At 35.2% G+C, this 22,835-nt stretch overlaps 1 protein-coding gene across 14 annotated transcripts in view; it reads right to left on the reverse strand.

Moving 5' to 3' along the window:
- Positions 1-667: 667 nt before the first annotated feature.
- MYCBP2 (MYC binding protein 2) overlaps positions 668-22,835 on the reverse strand; it is a 258,985-nt gene continuing 236,817 nt past the window's right edge. For all 14 annotated transcript variants that reach the window (XM_035704586.2, XM_049099236.1, XM_049099235.1 and 11 more), the window contains 13 exons: positions 22,348-22,631; positions 20,588-20,684; positions 18,978-19,097; positions 17,393-17,494; positions 16,476-16,604; positions 15,963-16,095; positions 14,655-14,758; positions 13,569-13,757; positions 12,602-12,709; positions 11,193-11,402; positions 7,912-8,019; positions 7,094-7,259; positions 668-1,503 (listed from right to left, as the gene is read on the reverse strand). In XM_035704586.2, coding sequence (XP_035560479.2) covers positions 1,388-1,503; positions 7,094-7,259; positions 7,912-8,019; positions 11,193-11,402; positions 12,602-12,709; positions 13,569-13,757; positions 14,655-14,758; positions 15,963-16,095; positions 16,476-16,604; positions 17,393-17,494; positions 18,978-19,097; positions 20,588-20,684; positions 22,348-22,631 — 1,866 coding nt within the window. In that variant the 3' untranslated portion in view covers positions 668-1,387. The remainder of the gene's footprint in view (positions 1,504-7,093; positions 7,260-7,911; positions 8,020-11,192; positions 11,403-12,601; positions 12,710-13,568; positions 13,758-14,654; positions 14,759-15,962; positions 16,096-16,475; positions 16,605-17,392; positions 17,495-18,977; positions 19,098-20,587; positions 20,685-22,347; positions 22,632-22,835) is intronic.

Here is a 22,835-nt window from a genome sequence, read left to right on the forward strand (position 1 = left end):
TTTCCAACAGTGGGAAGGTAGAATAAAACTAGTCTGACTTATGATGACTTATAAATCAACAATTTGTCAATTTCATGTGCTAACTGTAACAAAGATCTACAGAAACACACTGCAGTCTGAAAAACAAAGAAAAAAAAAAAGCCCAGCAATTTTGTTGATTACTTTATACAAGTTCAAAAAGGTGCTGGTTAGTAAGATGGGGGTTTGTTCAGTTTCCTAAATGCTTTTTGTCTGTCTTTGGCATATATCTGTTTATTTACACACATATTCATATGTTCTTTCCATTGTTTAACTAAGATTCCAAAATGTACTTCATCACTACTCTTCTTTTCCCTAAGAGTTAGGAAAGTTATTATTGTGCTGTATTAGTGAATTTCTTTATGGAAAATTGGATGGATTTTTAGATCTTTTTTTTTTAATTTTATTTATTTATGATAGTTACACAGAGAGAGAGAGAGAGAGAGAGAGAGAGGGAGGGAGGCAGAGACACAGGCAGAGGGAGAAGCAGGCTCCATGCACCGGGAGCCCGACGTGGGACTCGATCCCGGGTCTCCAGGACTGCGCCCTGGGCCAAAGGCAGGCGCCAAACCGCTGCGCCACCTAGGGATCCCCGGATTTTTAAATCTTAAAGGTATTTAAATTGTTTCTGAAGCAATACCTCACACAGTTGTTAGACTTTATCACTGTATAAAAATGTACAGTGGTTTATTGACATGTACATTCCAATATTGTTTACAGCTGCAAGATAATGAGGCACACTCAGTATTGCACTTCATTAAAATTTCAGGCTCAACTTAACCTAGAAGTTTAAATGAAACTGCATTTGTAATTTAGTAATTCTTATACAGGACAAACATTGATATCTTTATATACAGTGTGATACTTATTACATTTATATGCCAGTCCTAACACAATTTTTTTTTAAATAACAGTCTAGGAAATAAACCAGAATATTCCTCTTTTCCTCCTCACCCGTGATGCAATTATACAGGATTACAAAAAGGCAGTATACAATAAACAATGATTATTTTTTTTCTTTTTTGCTTGAAAGCCAGCATCATTCTTAGTCCATGGGCATGGCAATTCTTTTATATCAATTATCTATAAATGTTCAATGTTTCACAGGCCAATGACGGTAATGGCCACATGCAAACACCTCACAAATTTGATGTCTTGGTTCAAAAGAAGATAAACCAAAATAATGGGGAAACTTTCCATAGCAAGAATTATGTACATGGTATTTGGCATCCTTCTTGCACTGTGAATGGTTCATTTTCATGGGATGTAAAAATGGTCCCGTCCTTATCCTGAGCAGAGTTTAACTTTACCACATCCACTTGGGGGACGAAGGCAATTTTTTCTCTGTAGACAAAGGAATCTGAATGTTCTAAAAAGTGTGAGCATTTCTGCACACTCCACAACCCAGAGCAAATTCTTCCCCAGTGGGTGGATGAACAACATGGAGGGGACATTCAGTTCCTTCTAATTGTTTTCCTTTGGGACCTGTATAATTTTGAAAGATGCAAAAGAATATAATTAAAAGAAATACATACACACACACAAACCTAATGTAAATATAAATCACCAATACGTTATTCAAAGAAAGATGACACAAATATAAAATTTAATAGTTATTTTTTCTAATTATAAAAGTAAAAATGTTCACCATAAAAAATTCAACATACCAGGTATATATAACCAGATATATATAAGGGACAGAATCCCTTACCTACCACATTCTGTCCTGTGACCAACAGATCTTATTCTATTAATGAATGAGATACATCATCCTGAAAGTTTAATTTTTTTTTAACTGAAGTACAGCTGACATACAATGCTGCATCAGTTTCAGATTCCACAAAATCTACACATTATGCTATGCTCGCCAGAAGTGTGGCTACCATCTGTCACCACACAAAGCTATTCCAATAACTCTATTCTCTATGCTGTACCTTTCACTGTGGTGACTTATTCCTTCCAGAACTAGAAGCTTGAACCTCCCACGCCCCCTTCATCCATTTTGTGCCCCCTATCCTGAACTATCAGTTTGTTCTCAGTATTTACGTGTCTGTTTTTGCTTTTTGTTTTGTTTTTAGATTCTACATATAAGTGTTTTAGATTCTACATATAAGTTTTAGATTCTACATATGTATAAACAATCATACAGAATTCTTTTTTTCTCGGACTTCATTCACTTAGCATAATACCCTCTAGGTCCATCCATGTTATCATAAATGGCAAGATCTCACTTTTTGTGGCTGCATAATATTCCACTGTGTGCGTGTATTCACCATATCTTCCTTATTCATTCATTTACTGATGGGACACTTGGGTTGCTTCCATACCTTGGCTATTGTAAATAATGCTACAATAAACACAGGGGTGCATATATCTTTTTGAATTAATGTTTTCATTTCCTTTGGGTAAATACCCATTAGTGGTATTACTGGATAATACAGTATTTCCATTTTTATTAGTTTTTTAGTAAGCTCTATACCCAGCATGGAGTCTAACATGCGACTTGAATCTTGAGATCAAGACCTGAGATCAAGACCTGAGCTGAGATCAAGAGTCAGAGACTTAACTGACTGAGCCACCCGGACGCCCCTGGTATTTCTATTCTTAATTTTTTGAGAACCTTCTATATTGTTTTCCACAGTGGTTACACCAGTCTGCATTCCCACCAATACTGTACGAGTGTTCCTTTTAGTCTACATCCTTGCCAACCTTTATTATTTCTTGTTTTTTTGATTCTAGCCATCCTGACTGGTGAGAGGTGATACCTCATTGTGGTTTTGATTTGCATTTCCCTGATGATGATGATGTTGAGCATTAGATATATCATTTTAAGGTAAAGAGCAATGAACAAAAATGGTCAGGAAAATCTGTCAGTTCAGTTGAACAGAAAGTTATTCTGGATGAGAGAATATGGAGACTTCTGTAGAATGTTTTTCTCCAAGTAAAAACAAATTAAAATGTAAATAAGCCATGTTACCCTTCTATCTTCTATGAAGAAACAGCATACACTGATGAATGGGAAGACTGATTTATTAGAGACTTATTTTTAAAAGTATCTGAAGGGAGATTAATAGAAAAATGAAAATCAGCTTAAATATATGAATGGTTAAATAGTATAAAATTTAACAATCTGAAAGAAGAACTCCAGGGAAGATATAAACTTAATAATCAAATAGATGAGGCTCAACAATGGACATTAAGGAGGGCATGTGATGTAATGAGCACTGGGTATTATATAAGAATGATGAATCACTGAACTTTACCTCTGAAACTAATAATGTGGTATATGTTAATTAATTGAATTTAAATAAAAAATAGACAAAATAAGAATTAAGAAATGTATTAAAAACTACTTTTTCTCTTTTAAAAAAGACCTGTTACATTAATATGCTTCATGTCATGTGTTTCTTATCATTTAACGAGGATTTTTAGCTCCTTTATAAAGGAAGAGCTTTATTGTGTAGGGAATACTGGCTGGGCTTATACTTGAATGCAGAGTTCCTAACAGCAGAGGAAGGAATAAAGTATGCATTAGTTTCCTGCAGCTAGCAACCAAAACAATAAATGTAAATTTTACTCTGTTTAAGAGAAATGTATGAGATTGAATAGAATGAGCTTATCCAGATCAATGTCAAATGAGATCTTCTCTTTTTTAGGATTAAAAACTCTTTAAGATTGTATTTATTTATTCATGAGAGACACAGAGAGAGAGGCAGAGACATAGGCACAGGGAGAAACAGGGCTCCCTGTGGGGAGCCTGACATGGGACTTGATCCCGGGATCCCAGGATCATGACCTGAGCCAAGGTGACACTCAACCACTCAGCCACCCAGGTGACCCTACGTTTAAAAACTTCTGTGATGTAAAAATAGGAAAACAGGAGGGATAAAAGGCTAGTGTTTATGAAGCTCTTAGCATGGCACAGTACATATACTCAGTAAAAGTTGTTTTACTACTACTGAACAATAACAAACAGTAACCTCATATAGAGGAATAAAAATTAAGCTCCACAGAAGCATAAGACCAAGGCATGAGGGCAAGCATCAGAGAACAGATCATCTCAGAAGGAGAAGTCAACTGCTTGTTTCAGCTAGCAGACACAACGGCAGCAGTTAAAACTCAGAGAGGTAATTATTCCAGTTATAAATTATAAAGTATATTAGTATAATAACACTTCCCACTCCATATCACACTGTACACTGATCTTCTGTCTGCCCCCTGGTGGGTGGGGGAGAGTTGTCAGGAGGAGGGACATTGGATGGCAGATCTAAAGCTCTAACTCAAGTGCATGACACCATCGACAATGGCTCCTGCAAATTGCAGTCTTGTTTTTTTCTGGGAGAAAACAAAGGGTCACTTATTCAACAAATATTTGCTTTGTTGGGAGGTAAAAATGAATAGTACACGGCCCCTAACTTGGAGTTCATAATCTAATCATGGTGATGAAAAATAATGATAGTAAAAGTAAAAACGAAACACACCTGCAGACGTTTGTATGCTTACTACTGAGGCCACTGTTCTAGTATTTCAACTTAATCTTCTCTCAGTCAGAGGCAGGAACTATTCTCCCCATTTTGCAGATAAGAAAACTGAGGCAAAGTTAACAATCTTTGATTCCCTCATCTTTAAAATAGGCACAGCAATATTTAACTCACAGGGAGCTGTAAAGGTTAAATATCCTGGCAGGACAGAAGGCAGTCAGCAAATATTTTAGAAAGTAATAGAGGAATTATCTACTTTAATTTCTTAATTTGGACTCTTGTCCTCATCTATATATTAAAAATTGGAATTAATGAGTTGACAATGGTTAGAGAATCACTCCTTCTGTCCTTCTAAGTAAAATGCATGGCTGTCTCCCCTGCTGATTTCACTGTGGGGTCTGCTTTAATTCTATTCCAGTTCTCCAAAGGAATGGATGAATTAGAGGAAAGTGAGAGGCTGGGAGGGCACGACTTGGTCTGAGTGTTATGATCTTAGAACAGATACTGAACCTCTTGAGGCCTTAACTTCCCATCTGTGAAGGTGGGGTAACACCATCTACCTTGTAGTTGTAAAAACTTAGGTAAGAAAATACATGTGAAAATGCCCGGGATCGATGTCAGTTCCTTCCTTCTGCTGTCGAAATCCTTTCCTGCCTCATTCCTCTGGTTGACTGTTTCCAGGGTGAGGTCCCTCTGTTGGGCTGACCTGGGTGATCGTGTAAATGAGCGAAGGGAGGCCTTGCCTTTGCAGGAGCCTCTCAGCAATGACTCCACTGCTGTGTTCTCCACAATACTTGTTTTACTACTAGCTAACCTCCTGATTACTTTTAGTGTTGGGTTGTTGTCTTTGTTTCTGCACACAGAAGAAACTTTCTTTTATTAAGTAAAATATGGATTTTCCCTGACGACACAGCTTGCCTCCTTGATGACTTTCTCAGCTAGAAGCTGCTTATCTCCTGCACTCCTCTATGTCGTAAGAGGACACAATGTAAATGGGAACCAGGAAGCAAGACTGACTCTCCTGGTTCCCATTTACTTCCAGATCACTGACTTACAGCTTTTATCAGGAAAGTCTGTCTCCCTTGAAGCTACCTGATCCAGATGCTGCCCCCATCTCACTCTCTTCATTTGCTCACCTCCAGCTGACCACCCTCCTCCTGCTATTAGGCTTCACATCTTTATTCTTTGGCCATTATTCTAAACACCTAGCTGCACATTATTCTGATCTTGCTTCTTTCAAAGCCTACTACATCTACTTAAAAAAAAAAAGTTTTGAGAGGAGGAAGAGTATAACAATTTCTTTTTGACATGAACGAATGGCAGAAGTATCCATACGAAAAAAAAAATCTATTCTCTTTCTTTCAAAAAAAAAATCTGTATATAAGTCACCTTTCCCCCATTTCTACCCATCTTTCTGGTTTTCCCAATAGTTAACTAATTTTATTAATTTCTACTGTATTGTTCCAGTGTTTTTAAGGCACATATAAACAAATGGGAGCATATATTTTCATTTCCCCCTTCCTTACAAGATCGCATACTGTATACCCTGTTCCATAACTTGATTTTTCATGTAATAGTCTCCTCTACATCTTTCCAGATCAGTACACAGAAACTCCATCCTCATCATCATTTTCTTTTTTTGATGGTGCATAGTACTTAGTGTTTAACCACCCTCCTACTAGATGCTTGGATTGTTTACAAATTTTTATTATTACAAGCAATAGCCTCATATTTTCCTTTTCTATTTAATTCATATATGTAGGTATATCCCTAGATATGGGATTGTTGAAGGGTAGATGTGTTTGAAATTTTGAGAGGCACCATCAAATGGCTTTTTCTATTGGGTTCTGGCATCTGCACTCTGATACAACAGTGGATAAGAATATGTTTCCCAGCTTTTACAAAATTATATATTGTGCTGTAAGTACTCTTCTATGTATTTTCACCAATTTCAGATCTATCTCATGTAAAATTCTCTTCTATGGTCATGTTTACCTCACCTTCCACCTCCCTCCCTTCCCACCTCAGGGCTGGGACCACCAGCCTCCTGATCTCTCCCAATCTTTCAGTTTCTTTTTGGTTTCATATTCTTATTTTTCTCAGCCTGACCTCCATACATAATCATTTCTCCTGTATTCTAGTGGCTCAAATCCTTGACTTTCTGATGCTCACTACACTGCTAGTTCCCAACCATTCTAGATCAAATCACTTGTCCATTTTATGGTGCTGGTTCCAGGCTTCTCAAAAACAAAACCCCACTAAATCCTTAAAATGGTTCTATTATCAATTTGTAACTTCAAACTTCACATGGCCCTTTAGTGCCAAACAGTGCATCTTTTACTAATCTTTAGCTGACTTCCTTTTCCTTCCCCAGGCAACTGTCTCCACTACAACTCCTAACCCCTCATCACTATGGTGATCTTTACACTTCACTCAGAATGTCAGAAGCTTATAAGAACCAAGCAATTCCCTCTGATTCTTTAGACTAGTTTGAACCAGATTTCTGCTACTTGGAACAGAGAACTCATGTGATCATTAAATTAAACTAGAAAGTATATACATCACAATCATGTTTAAAAATATTAAGAGCATACCTGCAGGACAGTGTGGTAGTTCTTCCTTGGGAATGCTAGTCATTCTTTGAAAATCATCATGACAAGCATTACAAAAATGTGTTGTTCCAAAACAGAAAAAGACGGCCACTGAACAGCAATAGCGACATTTATATTCCAAAAAGTCTGTGCCATGTTTTGGACACATCTATAGCAAAAGAAAATACAAAGACACAAGATTATAGTGAGCCTATTTCAATTACACTTAAAATAGTCATATATATATATATACACATATATCAGTGATTCATATTTTGCGAGTATAGATAGACAGCTCTCAAAACTGACTGAAAAAATGACATAAATATTAAAAAAATTAATGAATAAATGTGTGGCTTTGCCCAAAAGGTGTAGAGAAAGCCCCAAATTTTCATCTCAGATCCATCAAAAATCAATCTGATTTAATAAAGAAGACACTTAATTTCCTGGTGAATTGTTCCTGGTCAACCAAATTGATAGTTAATATTTCATCTATCAATCTCACAGCTGTACTGTGAAGCTTTCACTAAAGTGAGATAAATCTAAAAGTGTGACTGCAGGTTTAAGAAAATAAAATAAGAACATTTATTACTTGTTGACCATTTTATGGAGGACAAAATTATAAAATGCAAATAACATCCAAGAGAATAATATCTATGAATTAATTTGGAAAATTATACCCTGCTACATAAACATCTGAAAGCACTGGGCAAAAAACGTTCTATACTATTTCCACCATATTAGTTATATTATTATTTTTGAAAAAAAATTAGAGGTTTAACATTTCTAAGCTGTCCTTTTTAATAAAATGTTCTGCCCACCTGAGCCCTGGACACATCAGAACAGGCACCACAAATGAGCTCCCTGGGGTCATAATCATCTCCTTGTCCAGCCTCAGCATCACAGCGAGCTTCGCCACCAAAATATGCCTGTGCAGAGAACACAATTAGATTACGGCAGGAAAAAAGAAAGCCTTGCTATGGGACATACAGTATGAGCATAGTGAAAGTAAGATCCAGAGGTCTTAAAAAATACGATTATATTTAAGACATTCCTTTGCATGCCACGTGGATCAGAGTATGACATAAATCTGCTTCAATTCTGGAATAAACTCATCCTTACCATAGGAATTTCAAACATTGTATTGTTAAAATAATGAAAGAATGTATAATAAATATTCCAAGTAAATGTCAAGAATAAGACATTAAGTAATGATACGACACTGCTTTTTCAGGGTAAATTTTGAGTAATTTTTCTCATTTTCAAGTATTAAATGTTTCCTTCTAACTGCTTTGATAAATATGCTTAAGAAATTTCCAAATTTTAATATTATAGTACAAAAATATGCCTAAAATAAACATTAGTACATAATTAGAATCCTGGGCTAATGGGATAGAAAAAAATCAATTTTGATCATACAAAAATTTTTAAAAAGGAAAGGGAAGGGATGTCTGTCTGGCTTAATCAGTAGAGCATGTAACTCTTAATCTTGAGGTTGTGAGTTCAAGCCCCACGTTGGGCATAAAGATTACTTTAAAAAAAAATAAAAGTAAGGGAAATTTGGCAATTCCACTCAGAAGACTGCTCATACTTATAAGGCTATATTATATGTAGGAACTCAGCAGTATCCAATATACACATTTGAATAGGTGAAATTATCTTGGCGACTGGTTTATCTGTATTTGCTCTAGGCAGAAAATAAATGAGGCCAATTATAATTGGGGCAGTCTGCATGTACAACACGTCCCATAGCCAAAAAGCTATATCCATACTTGAGGATAAACAAGATGAGTCAATATAAATTTACTATCTGTAACAGAAAAACAGGTCAAAAGACAGGTTTCATTGATACAGAGGTTATAATGATTGTCTACCAGCTAAATCTGGCCTCAGAAGTATTTTATTTGTCCTGAGGTCTACTGTTTATTCCAGTTTTTTCATTTTCTAAGATTCCCTGCTTGCTTCCTAGACATCGGACTGTCATCCCTGTGGTAACACACTATTCGTTTATGATGTTTTTAGCACATAACACACAGAAATAATATTTTGTTATTTTGTAACAATACAAGTTCCACAAATTGTATTTGGCCCTATTAGTCTTGCCTTGGATGTATGTATACTTAACTGCCTTTCTGGCTATCATCTACCTATTCTGCCTTCCTTTTTTTTTTTTTTTATGTCAGATTTTCAGTATTTTATTTCAAAATGACTTTTAAAAATAAAGGTCTTTATCTTATAAACAAACCCAAAGGCCATTAGGATAAAGTTCAGAAGATGACCTACAAGAATGTCAAAGTGAAATAACTTTGTATTGTTTCAAATACAGAAAAATTACATACTTGTTTGTAAAGAATTTTTTTTACATTGTATTTTACTATTTTATTTTTTTTTTTATAATAAATTTATTTTTATTGGTGTTCAATTTACCAACATACAGAATAACACCCAGTGCTCATCCCGTCAAGTGCCCCCCTCAGTGCCCATCACCCATTCACCCCCACCCCCCCACCCTCCTCCCCTTCCACCACCCCTAGTTCATTTCCCAGAGTTAGGACTTTATATTCTGTCTCCCTTTCTGATATTTCCCACACATTTCTTCTCCCTTCCCTTATATTCCCCAAATGAATGAGAACATATAATGTTTGTCCTTCTCCGATTGACTTACTTCACTCAGCCCTATTCTGCCTTCCATTCATTAGCTGTATTTTCTTTTTGTTACATTGGGAGATGATGAACTCTTCATTTACAGATTCCTTTACTCATTTATTCACTCTATAATTAACTTAGTGTCTAATAAGTGCCAAGTACTGGAGAAAGAGAAATAAAAAAACACTGTTCTCATGGAACTTATCAAGTGGTGCAGAGACAAGTCAATCAGTAATCATAATGCAAAATAAGGAGTGCTACAAAGAAGGCATGCAATATATCAAAATCATGTGGTAGTGGAGCAGAGGTGTGGGCAAATTACAGAGGAGGTAAAATGGAAGTGTGGTTAGACAGATTTGGCTATGCATACAAGCATGTGAGTCTGGGTGAGTGTCAGTTGAGAGTAAAATGTAGAGGAGGAGTAGGAAAAGCATTCCATGAAGAGGAATGGCCTATGCAATGGCATGGAGGAGTCAGTAGTGAGTGAGTAAACCTGGCTGAGTTTGGGGAATTGTAAACTGTTTGGTATTTTGTAGCATGGGGTGCAAATAGTAGCATTTTGGGAAATGAGACTGGAGATGTGGACAGGGCTATACAGGATCATTAGCAGGAAAATTACACATTAGATCTGAGGTTTAGAAATATTAATCTCCTAGTAGTGATGTAAGTGTAAAGGATGGAATGGAAGCTCCAGGAGCTCCACACTAGGGGCTCAGTAAGAAGGCTGTTATAATTACCAAAGAAAATGATTAGGGTTGCTGAAGATGTAACAGGAAAAAAGAACTCAGAGAGATTTAGAGACAGAGTTGACAAGACTTTGTAAATAAAGACTGGAGAATGAGAGAGTCAAAGTTGATAATGTAATACTCCTCACATGGACTTAGAAGCATATGTGAGAAATTCAAATGTCCAGTAAGCAGTTAAATATTTGTTTATAAATCTCAAAAATTTTGGAAGTTCGGAATGGTTTGGCAAAGGCAGATATACAAGAGCTCAGCAAAGTTGAGTAGGTTATTATGAGGCAAGAATACAGTGCTAAGAAACTAAGGAGGAGGTGAATGGAAAGGAACCCTATAAAGGAGTTACAGATAAATAACCAGAAAGAAAGAAGATATCAAGAGTATTGTTCTGGAAGCTAAGTAATTTTAATGAGGAAATGGTGAAAAGAGTCAAATAGGAGACATTTATTTAAGAACCAAATGGATTTGGCAAACAGGAGATTAATGATGTGAAGTTAGCTTGTGTACAGAAATATCACATGCTTTGGAAATAAGTCTGTATAGGTTAAAAAAAATCCCAAAATAAATTAAATAAAAAAATTCAACTTCATAGTATCAAGCTTTCTGATTTTTAACCTCAGACTTAAGATGTAAGAATTAGATATTATACAATTCAATTCTTAATCACAAAGGTGATCTCTAGTTTTTAAAAATTCCTAGTATAATTTATAGCATACCTTTCTGCATTTGTAGCAGACATAATATGCATATCTATTCATGGCATAGCCGGCTGGGTCATTATAAAATCTCACACCAGGAGTTGTGATAGCTTCACTCTTATGCAGACCTTCGTATTCCAGTCTCATTAAGGCTTTTCTTCTGACATCCTCATAGAGTTCTTTTATTGGATCAAGCAGGTCTTTTAATACTATATGATTTATTTTGTTCTGAAATTTAAAAATAAACATTATTTAATAGAATCATTTATCTTTGAATTCAACAAATACTTAAGTGTGTACCGAAGAACCAAGTACTGTGCTAGGAGATAACCAGAGAGTGAATAAGTTTTCTAAATAAAATGCCATTTAGAAATAATCCTGTGAAATCCTCTCAAGCCCTCATTTTTCCAAGATCAGGGACAACAGAAGCAAATAGAACATAAAACATGAAATTCTGTTTTATTAGCTTTATATTTCCTGAGTCTGCAATGTAGCTCCTGCTGCCTTAGCTCTTCTGGGAATAAAAGGTTGCCTTGTTGCCACAAATAAGACATACTCCCTCTTGTGTGTGTGTTCTGTCTGGTTCCTTGGGTAGGGTTGAATGCCAGGTACAGAAATGAGGAGGTAGTATTTTCTCTATCACACCACATATCATTTCCTAAATGCGACTTTTCATTGTGGCATCATATGAGAAGAGAGGTCAAATTACTACAATCTTTTTGATTGTTCCTCAGTTTAACTAAGCAATGATTGTGCTAAGTCTTTCCATGTTATACCCTTTATACCAGTCTGCATATCTGAAGGAAATAGGGAGAACTTAATAGAACAAAAAGGAATGGATAATTAATAGAGAAGCCATTGTTAATCACATTCTTAAAGGTTTTTTTAAGTTAATCATCACTAGCTTGCCAAAACAAATTGCTACTTTGATTATCTTTAAAGAGATGTGTCAAAATGTCAACAATTTTCTCCTTATTTTACCTAAGATTCTAAAAGAGTCTTTCATGAAGATGAAAGCCCAGACTTCATCTTTAATGGCAGGTATCAGAGCCCACAAGCACTACAGGCTCATTCATTTTGGTAGTCATCTGTTGTCATGTCACATGATCTAAACTCTGAAGGGTCTGAAAGTGATGACGAACACCCTTTAAAGATGACAATATCTAAATGAATTTTCTGATACAATATGTTTAATTCCATTTAATCAGCTTTTAATTGACACTTACTGTTCTGAAATATATTATAACAGATAGAGGGATCTTACAATATTCTTTGGCATCACCTGGATGAGAAGAGCAGAAATTGGTGGGGGCTGGGGGTTTAAAAAGTAAACTGGGAAGGTCACCAAGAGATGCTGACATATTTATTTTGAAAGGTGAAGATAAAGATAAAAACAGATAGAAGGTAGATAATTTCTCATTCCATACCTTGCAAATGGGACAAGATATAAATCCAAATGTTATCCTTGGACCAAGCCATCTGTTTTCCAAAACTCGTCGGCAGCACTGTAAATGGAATATGTGACTACAGTCCAGCTTAAATTAAAAAAAGAGAAGGATATAAGCAAATGTGATAATAATAAACACTTGAATAACTGGCAGATAATTCAGTGAAGGTGATAATTGAAGCAGGTAAGAGAAAAATCAAGTTTAGGACAATAAAAGTTCAGTACTTGTATGTTATTTGTGAAATATTAATCAGGTCTTTATTATAGATCTTTATTAAAGACCTATATTAACTAGGTCTTTAGCTTCTTCCAATTCATTACCACTTGCATATTAATGGCACTTTATAAAGAATAAACCAGGTTAGGAAAAATTTTTTTTTAATTTAAAATTATTCCCTTTTGTATCTTATAGAAAGAAGGAACTACTGATTTAAAGATTTAATATTTTTTGAGAATATTCATTTATCTTGTAATCCTAAGAACTGAAAATATAAATAAGGGGTCAAATTAAAAAAAAACATATTTAGCAAATAGTAACTCCAATAATATTACTAATATTATAGAAGTATGCATACATGTTACATATAGAGGCATTAGAGGCATGTATCACTATGTATACATCAATTACATAATGCTACCATTCTGGGTTTTGGAAATTAAGAAGAGAGCAGTTATTAGAAAAACTAATTGTTTTTCCCTCTCTTATGAACATTTTATACATTCTATTGATTATATAGGCTCACACAAATAACAAATGAAAGCTGAACACACAAAATGGAAACAGAACATAAAAAGATGGAATTTGCTCTTCAACAAACTGGGAGATGCTAGTGGCACATTTTCTCTCAATGATGTAAAAAGTTCAGGGATCTGTTTACTTAACAGATATATTTATCCTTCCCACGTTAAATTCTAGAAACATTTAATACTTTAAGAGCTGAGACAACCTGAATGGCTGGTGCTGCTGAGAGCGCCTCAGTGAAACAGATCATGCACATGTCATCAGCATCTTGCTTCAGCGTCGTAGCACTTTTATCACAGCCGTGTAGACAGGGCAGACAGTGCTCTTCATTTTTGACACCTCCGCATGGATGGCCACAGGGATGTGTCTTACTACAGGCTATCTTAGCATATTCCTATTAAAGATAAATTATAATGGCATATAAAATATTGAAAAAGGCACACAGCCTGGTAATTATATCCATTATATTAATTTTCCAAGATATTTCCCACTGGAAATACACGTTAAGGTTATTTAAGGTAACAATAAAGCTATTTTTATTCTTTATTTGAATATAACTTAAGGATCATTAGCAAATTTTTTTAGTGTGTAATTAAAAAATTTTAATTTATATTTTTTCAGTGTGTAATTTTAAAATTTTAATTTACATTTTTTCAGTGTGTAATTTTTCTTTTAATGTGATTTAAAAAATTCACAAAGGGAATGCTGATAAAAAGTGAAATACAATTTTAATCTATTTATTTCTGTGCATAGTCATGAAGCAAAAGAAATTCCTGAAATACAATCTCCCAATCACCACCTACCCCCTCCCCAAAATGGGTACAAAAAGCATACACGTATCTTTCACTAGCAGGGCCCTACTCAAGTTTTTGTTAACTGAATTGAGGAACTGAAAATATCTGGAGAGCATGGAGTACGTGAATGGATGTTCAGGACTAAAGAACTCTCAAATATTGGAAGTTTTTATAGGGAAATAAGTGAATAAAGTATGTAAGAGGCAAAGGAAATGCAGTCCATAGATTTTTACCTATTTCTAGCATAAAAGCAAACATTAAATATTTATTATGGTGGTAGCTGATAAATACACACCGTCTAGTTTGAGTTTGAGAAACTTATCTGACTCATTTTCTAGCTCTAATAGAGCATTTAATTCTTGACATGTGGAATATATTAATTTAGAAAACTGAAGTGATGCTGAGCTCTACCTCTTATTTATATGAAGTAAATCTGTCACCAGGGAATACATGCTATTCCATACTGGGATAGCTTGACTGTCTAACCATATACTCACTTGGCAATCTGCATCAGAACAAACACTGCCAACAGCAGATAACTCTGTTCCACTCCTGGAACCACAGAAGCGGCATGCTTCTGAGCTACTTGTGGTGGGTTTGCCTAGGTTCAAGAAGAAAATGAAAAAAATCCTCCTTAAGAATATGTTTTCTACATATTTTAATACAACTAATTAAAAACAACAACACAACAACAGGAAAATCAGGTTTGTATCTGTTACTATTCCTGGGAAATCAGCCTGGCAGTTTTACAGTGGAAGGGCTGTAAGCTGTCCTAATTATAAAGTAACTAGTAACAAAAAAGGGACAAGAAACTAGAGACCTATCTGAAGCCAAACAGATAGTAGGTTAAGATATGGCAAACCCCCAGCTCCAAAAGCGTAGTTCCAGACAAAATATAATAAAAATTAAATAAGAATACATTGAAGGTAAATCTTTAAGAATTTCTACAATGACAAAATTATAAGGCATAGAAGAAAACCTATCATTAGATAATATAAAATTTGAAAAACAGAAGAATTCCCATCCAAGGAACTAAAATTGACAGAATAATATGAAAAGAAAATTAATTAAATGTTTGAAACAAAGAAAGAACACAATCCATAAAACAAGAACAGAACATTAGAAAAAAGAACAGGAAGATTGGAAAAATTCAGACCAAGCTAATTTTAAAACTCAGATGGAAAATTTCTAAATACAATACACAGAATTCAGCAATATTTACAGGAAAAATAGATTTTTTAAAAGGGTAGTTTAATTCATGAATACAAAGATGTTTCAACATTCGAATATTTATTAATGTAATATATGGCCCTGATAGATTATAGGAAGAAATGAGAAAAAAAAGACCATGCTCTTGAAGCATGAAGAATACCCCTATTATAGAATTAAATTTGTTCAGATTTGCACTTAACTTCAACATCACAAATTTGTGTCAGTCAGACAAATGGCAGACTATAGAGGTGCTGAAAATTAAGAATTTGTAAGATTTAGGGTAACTTTAAGCTGAGAGTATAATAAGATCTACATCAGGAAAAAAAAAAAAGAAAAATCACATGTTTTGGAGGTAAAATGACCTGCTTATGGTAACATAGCTAGTGAATGACAAACTAGGTTTCCTGACCTGTTGTCTAATACCCTACTATAGAACATGGTCCACTAAATATAATAATACAGACAGTGAGCAATGATGTCATAGTTATCAGAATATACTCAAAATAATCAGTATTAAATAATTCATAGTAAGTAAGTAACATCTAGTTAAATCCTAAGCAGTAGGCATGGTTCAACCTTAAATCCTCTGCTACCTGTGTGTTCTCGGAATTCCACCATTGCCTTCATTGTTTTAGAATCTGCTAGTGCCATCAACCAGAACAGTTTTGTTCTACCGCAACCTTCATGAAGGTCAACCTTGATAGCTTCTTCTTCTTCTTTGAAGACCTATTGTTTCATTAAAGGGAAACATATTTTATTTCTCACTGTGAAGGAGGAAGTATCAAATTTAATTACTTGGTAGTAATAATGGCTTTTATTTACTAAGCACTCTAATTTTCAGATATTTCCAATCTTGTCCTGAATCTTGACAACAGCCCCATTTTTATAAACGTGGAAACTAAGTCTCAGAGAGGTTAGCTGACTGTCTTGATTTACACAGCAGTAAGTGAGGCAGCTGGCAACTTCACTGAGGCTCTGACTGCAAAGTCCCTTTGCATCAGTCCCTTCCCATCACACCAAACCTCCTTCCCATATTTATTTCATAATTTACTGAACGCATCCAGTGCTCCAGATACTGCTCTGTGTGCACAGAGAGAAGCTGTCACCTGTCTCTGATGAGTCTTGGTTCGCCGATGAAGATGAAGGAATCTGTCACAGTCAGTGCACAGATTTCCACATACGTTGCATAAAATGATGGCTGCAGTTTCTCCATCGTCATGGTTGTCACACATAGGCTGAAACAGGGCATTCCCACATGTCACATTACATTAACAAGAACATCCCAGACACTCATACAAATTGAATGTAATTTATTCACAACAATAATGTTATTGTTCTGAGAGGTCTATTAGGAATTTAGAATCTGAACATTAAACAGAATTATGGCAAATGTACTTAAGTTTAAGAAGTCTTCAAAACCTCTAATTCAATAATTAATGTGCTGAGCACGTTCAATGATTAATAAATAAACATATACTTTGATTAATGACTTAAGAAATTTTTCCCCCCATGTTCTAACATTCTGTATCCTAAATGCATAAATGATTCATTTTGACACTTGAATATCAGTGAGAAAATGTTCAGAGGGTCTTTATAAAGTCTTCCCTTCCAGTGCACCTAGGGATACTTATCAAACCTACTTTAAGTACTGTGTATTTGTGAATAAATGGTATTTCATGATGCCTCTCTTACTGCTTTATTTCCTTTTTACCAAATGACCGATAACATTTAGAGTAAAATCTAGGGATACAATGAGATTTGGCTAAAAACACATTTTGATATGATGTGAACATGACTTAAAGAAGAAGAGGAAAGCTCTTTTATATAATTAAAGCCCCTAAGAGGCTACAAAGAGAGGACCCTAAGTGAAACAGACTTGTGAGATGACCTTGGGCAATGTGACACAAGTTTCTGCTCATGGTGGAATTTTGACTTGCAAGTGTTTTTTTTTTTTTTTTAAAGCTAAGCTAGAGCTTACTTATAAAGAAAAATAAACATTTTTAGAAAACAATTCTGATCTTACCATTTGTTTTTGCTGTCCATCCTTTCCCATCCATCTCCCTGAAGAGAGACGATCTACATGGTCCTGATCTAGCACACACAGTGAGGCTAGAGCAAGCCAGAGCTGTTAAAAGGAAAGGCTGTCAGAGTACTGAATTTTTAAAAAAGACTTCTAAAACACTGACTGCCTGACACATGATAACAGCTCAATAAATGTGAGCTGAATTTGAAAATACATGTATACCCAATGGCACTCAAATATTTACCAACTGCTGCTGTGACAAACCATTCTGGTTTTTACCTGACATATAAAATTATCCTTTGTTGGTCTACTAAGTAAGCAATAGGTTATTAAATGAATATACACACTGGGTATTTACTGTACTGGCGCCTCTTGCATATCTAGCATCATCTGCCTGAGGTGCTATGTTCCAAGCAAGGTGGTGCAATAACTTTAATTCTGTTTAATTTTACACAATCCCATAAGTAGGTGGGTACATATTAAATTCTCCTGGGTAAGAACAGCTCCTCAAAAGTCTCGGTATGCTCCTAAACACCTAGGACTATCAGAAATAAGTAAATGTCTAGCAGACTTTGGAAAACAGCCCTCAGAGACAGTTTAGAACTTTCTGGGGCTCAAAGGGTAAGCTTCAGTTTTACATAGAATGGTATTATTTTTTTATTACTGAAAAAGTTAATTATTTAAGAAGTGCATGAGTGTCACTGCATATGAAGAGCGTGACAGGGAAAAATAGAAAAAAGGAAAAACTGAAACAAAAATAAAGTGTGCAAGGAGAAAGGGGAATGTAGAAGGAAAGAAAGGAGCACGTGTATGGTGCTAAAGCTCTGCTGCCAGAGTAACGGCTTCACATGTCACGCTCACTAGCAGGATGACATGAAGTGGTATTTTCTGCCCTAGAGAAATACAGTTTCTCTTCTTTGAGATCAAGCTTTGAATTCAAGCTTTGAAATCAAGCAATTTCTGCCAATGTTTATTTCTTCCTAATGCTGCCACACTGATTCTGCTCCAAGGAAATCCCTAATCTCCTTTGGAAGTACATGAGACATGAAATTTGGTAGATCAAAAATTACTATGGACGTCTCATCTGAAGAATGTAATTCTACTTGCTAGCTAAGAGATTCCGTCCTACCCCTCCCAGGGCATACACTTTTTGCTTTTTTAAAAGTAAGGTCTGTAAATTTAGTAGGTAGGCTTCACTTTAGAGTAATTAGGCCATTCCAAAATGAGTCAGGGAGGGCCTTGTCTTTGATGGACCTTCAGTCTATCTAACCATAATGTTGATGCTAAACTTACTGTGTAAGCTACAGTAAACATATTAGAAAGATAACATAGGTAACTTACTTAGCCTTCTCTAACCAGTTTATTCTTAGCTTCCTAAATAATTACAAAAACTAGGAATAAAGAACACATAATAGTGAATGTTTATAACCACTATACTTAGTTCACAATTCAAAAAAAGCCTTTATCACTTTTATGGTAAATACAATATTTGGTATAAAAAATTGGATTAAACTGATCTATCGATTTCAAGTTTGTTCAAACCTATTACTGCAACCATACAGACCAAATGAAAATAAATTCCTACCCTAGTTGTTGCAATACATCTCACTGGAGATCTAAACTCTTCCTCCATCTTGGTCAAGGCAATGATGGTTTCTGCAATGGCATTTTTTGTCACTCGGGACCACGCTTCAGACAGATGACCCTATTGAGCAGGAGAGAATAATTTAATAAGCAACCAGAAACATATAATCATAAAAGTAAATTCTCTTCTCTTAAATAACATTTCTCATTAAAAAGGAAAGATTTGTAAGTGCAACTTTTTAAAAACCAGATTTTATTTATTTATTTGAGAGACAGAGAGAAAGAAAGAGAGAGTGTGTGCGCCCAAGTAGTGGGGGGAGCAGAGGGAGACGAACAAGTGGGATTTGATCTTACCATCCTATGCTGAAACCAAGAGTTGGATGTGCAACTGATTGAGCCACCCAGGCGCCCCTGTTAGTGCAGCTTTACATCAGCAGCATACTTTTGAAATAAAAATCCTTCACAACTCTGAAAAATTCAGCTTTTAATCACTATTTTAATGATTGTAAATAAAAAACAAGGTTCTCAACTCTTCCTACAGAGCTCAATAGCATTTCCTCTTACATTTAGATAAAAACTTAATAGAAGTACTAAAGTAACTATGCTTGAGAAATTTTGATTATGAAGCCTTGTTATTTAACACAAAATTTATACAGCTATGTTAACTGATTTTAGATGAATATTATTACTAGAACCCAAGAACATAAATGGATTCAAAGTACAATAACTTTTATTAGCTGACTTGATTTTTGCTGAATATAAACACCTATTACAAAGCTTAGGTGTTCCTAAATATTTTTCCTAAATATTTTTATCCAATGAACATCCTGAGGAAGACTTGTTGAGAAGTGAGAAAGTTCATTTCTCTGACTGAGGAAATGTCCTTGCTATTGGGGAAAAAAGACAGAGCTTCCTATTTCCCCAGAATATCCTCTCTCGCTTCCCATCCACATGCTATTAACTCTCTTATAAAGGGCAGTTCAATTCCTCCATCTCTTCCTCCAAAATGCTGTCCGCTCAACCTTTCAGGAGCCCACTTTCTACCGCATCTTGCTCCCCTTAGCTTGAAAATATAATGGAATGTGAGGAAACTAGTAGCATTATGGAGCCACCAGTAAGAGCCAGGTGCTCTGAGAAGTAATTCCCTTTCCTCCATTTTCCCAGATCTCCCTGAAAAGAACATCTAAAGACAATGGTGGAGAATATTAATAAAGAATAAAAGCTTTATAAAAAACCAGGACAGCTAAAGAGAATGAGAAACTTTCACTTTGGGGAGCCCTAATTTTTGATTAGGGTTTTGGATTTAGGCTAATTTGTAGGGCTCAAAAAGTGTATTTTATTTTTTAAGTTTTAAAGTCTTAGAAAACTAATGTAACAATTTCTCAAGTAAATTAATTGGGAAGCTTGAAATGAACAGTTTACACAAAGGACAAATTTATCACTGACCAAAAAGACAAACATCACAATGGTTAACCTACTGAACAGAAGCTTTAAGTAAAGCAAAGTAACACTAATGTATTTCTGCTATTAATGTAGTAGAATAAGCTGCTTGTTTTAATCAGATTTCTACTGCACTTCAGTAACATAATGATCAGGAGGATGAGAACTCACTGCTGCCATATCCTTAATAAGTTTAATGATGATCTCAGAGATCTGGGTAGGAGTTGAGCCCTTCATCCACCAATGACTTTCACCTCGACGAACATAACTACAAAGAAAAGTCAGCATTTATGCAAACCAGTCAGGGACAGTTACAGATAGATATGATGAAAACTGTTATTTTAGCATGCATTTTAATTTTTAAGTGATTCAAATAATTAAAGCATTTAAAAAAGAAATTACTCAAAATATTACCCATAATTTATCTCTTCAATCCTAAGAGAGGAGCTATTCTGAGACATGTTCCCTTCCAATTATACCCTGCACCTTCTAGAATACATCTGTTCAAAGCATATCCACAGACTACAAGCTATTTGTTACCAAACCACATTGAGATATTAAGGGCTTCTACCAGAATATGTTAACTACATCACTGACTACACTACCTTTTAGGTCAGTTGACATTTTTTTTTTCTTTTTTTCTTTTTTTTATGATAGTCACACAGGGAGAGAGAGAGAGGCAGAGACATAGGCAGAGGGAGAAGCAGGCTCCATGCACCGGGAGCCCGACGTGGGATTCGATCCCGGGTCTCCAGGATCGCGCCCTGGGCCAAAGGCAGGCACTAAACCGCTGCGCCACCCAGGGATCCCGACATTTTTTTTTTTTGTAAGACTATCTAGAAGAAGAAAGTAACACACTGATTTATATCTTGGTGTTATTTAATGTCATGGACTGGCTCTTTGACTAGTACTGTTCCAGATGTCTAATTTTCTGTCACACACAATTCTGTAACACACTTCCTTGCACATATCTTTGTGCACATGTATAAACATTTTTTAGGGAAACAATTCGAGAAGTAGAATTGGTAGGTCAAAGGATAAACATATTTTAAATATAGTGATATGTTATTAAACTGAGACCCCAAAAGATGTAGTAATCTATATTAGATGCCATAAAAATGCCTATTTATTCATAATGTTGCCAAAAAGATATTTTCCTATTGTTTTAATCTAATATTTTTCCGATTACCAGTGAAGTGTCTTTTCATTTGTCTACTGGCATTTGTAATTTTTCTTCTTGGAACTAACTGCTCTTGTCATGTATTTTCTACCAGTTGTTTGTCTTTTTTCATTAATTTTTAGTCATTTTTAAAATATTATGACTAATAATTCATTATCTACTATATAGGTATTAAATATTTTTCCCAGGTCAGTTTATATTTTAAAATATTTCAATGTAATTAACTTTGATTTTCATGTAGCCAAATCTGTGAATTTTTCCTCTGTGACATTTGGGTTCTGTGTTTTAAGGAGGTCTTTCTGGGTTGAAGATTATAAAAATATTCTATAATGTGTCCTAGTGGAGTTTTAAAAGAAATATACATAAAGCTTTAATTGATCTCAAGTTAATTTTTGTATATGGTGTGAGACAAGTGTCTACAATATTTTTCTATATGAGAAGTATTCCAATATCACATATTCAGCACACCTTCCTTTCCCCACTAACTTGAAATGACACTTTTATTATATACAGCATTCTCTTTTATACATGGGTTAGTTGTTTATGGCCTCTATTTGGTGAATAATCAGACAAAGTGGAATTTGAAATCCTATCTTTCCCATCCAAATACTAACCAGGCCCGACCCTGCTTAGCTGACGAGATCAGGCGCGTTCAGGGTGGTATGGCCGTGGACTGAAATCCTATCTTTAATTCTCCAAATAGTAGCTCTCTCTGTTCTATTTTAGTACTAAAATAGATGCAATGACCAACCTGGAATTGAAAATCATCGGAAGAGTAACTGTTGTAACACCTTTGCCCACAGTGGTACCAGCTGTTCCTGTGATGGTAGTTCCTTTGGCTTTTAGCTGTACTGTGAGTGCTTTGGCAATGCATCCTAGAAACATGTCCAAGATACCTAGTTTATTCCAATCTCCTTTTTCTGTTGAGTGAATGATATCACTGATATCTGCTGGGGGGAGGGATTTCACTCCAATGATGCTGGCCAGACGATTAGGGGTCACTTCAGGCAACACTCGTCTTAGTAAGGAGGTTACCTGATAAGAAAAATAAAAGGAAAGAATTCCTTTTAAAGAGTGGTGTTCTAAAGTTTTCATTTTTTTAAGTGAGCCTCGCTGCTGTTCTATGACTTCAAAAGCTTTCAGAAGGACAAAAATAAAAATAAAATAAAAACAAAAATTTAATAAAAATAAAAACATGATTTTTAATTTCTGAAGTGGTAATTACCACTCTAGGACAGC

This window comes from Canis lupus, chromosome 22 (assembly GCF_003254725.2).
Source record: "Canis lupus dingo isolate Sandy chromosome 22, ASM325472v2, whole genome shotgun sequence".
NCBI classification, from domain to species: Eukaryota; Metazoa; Chordata; class Mammalia; order Carnivora; family Canidae; genus Canis; species Canis lupus.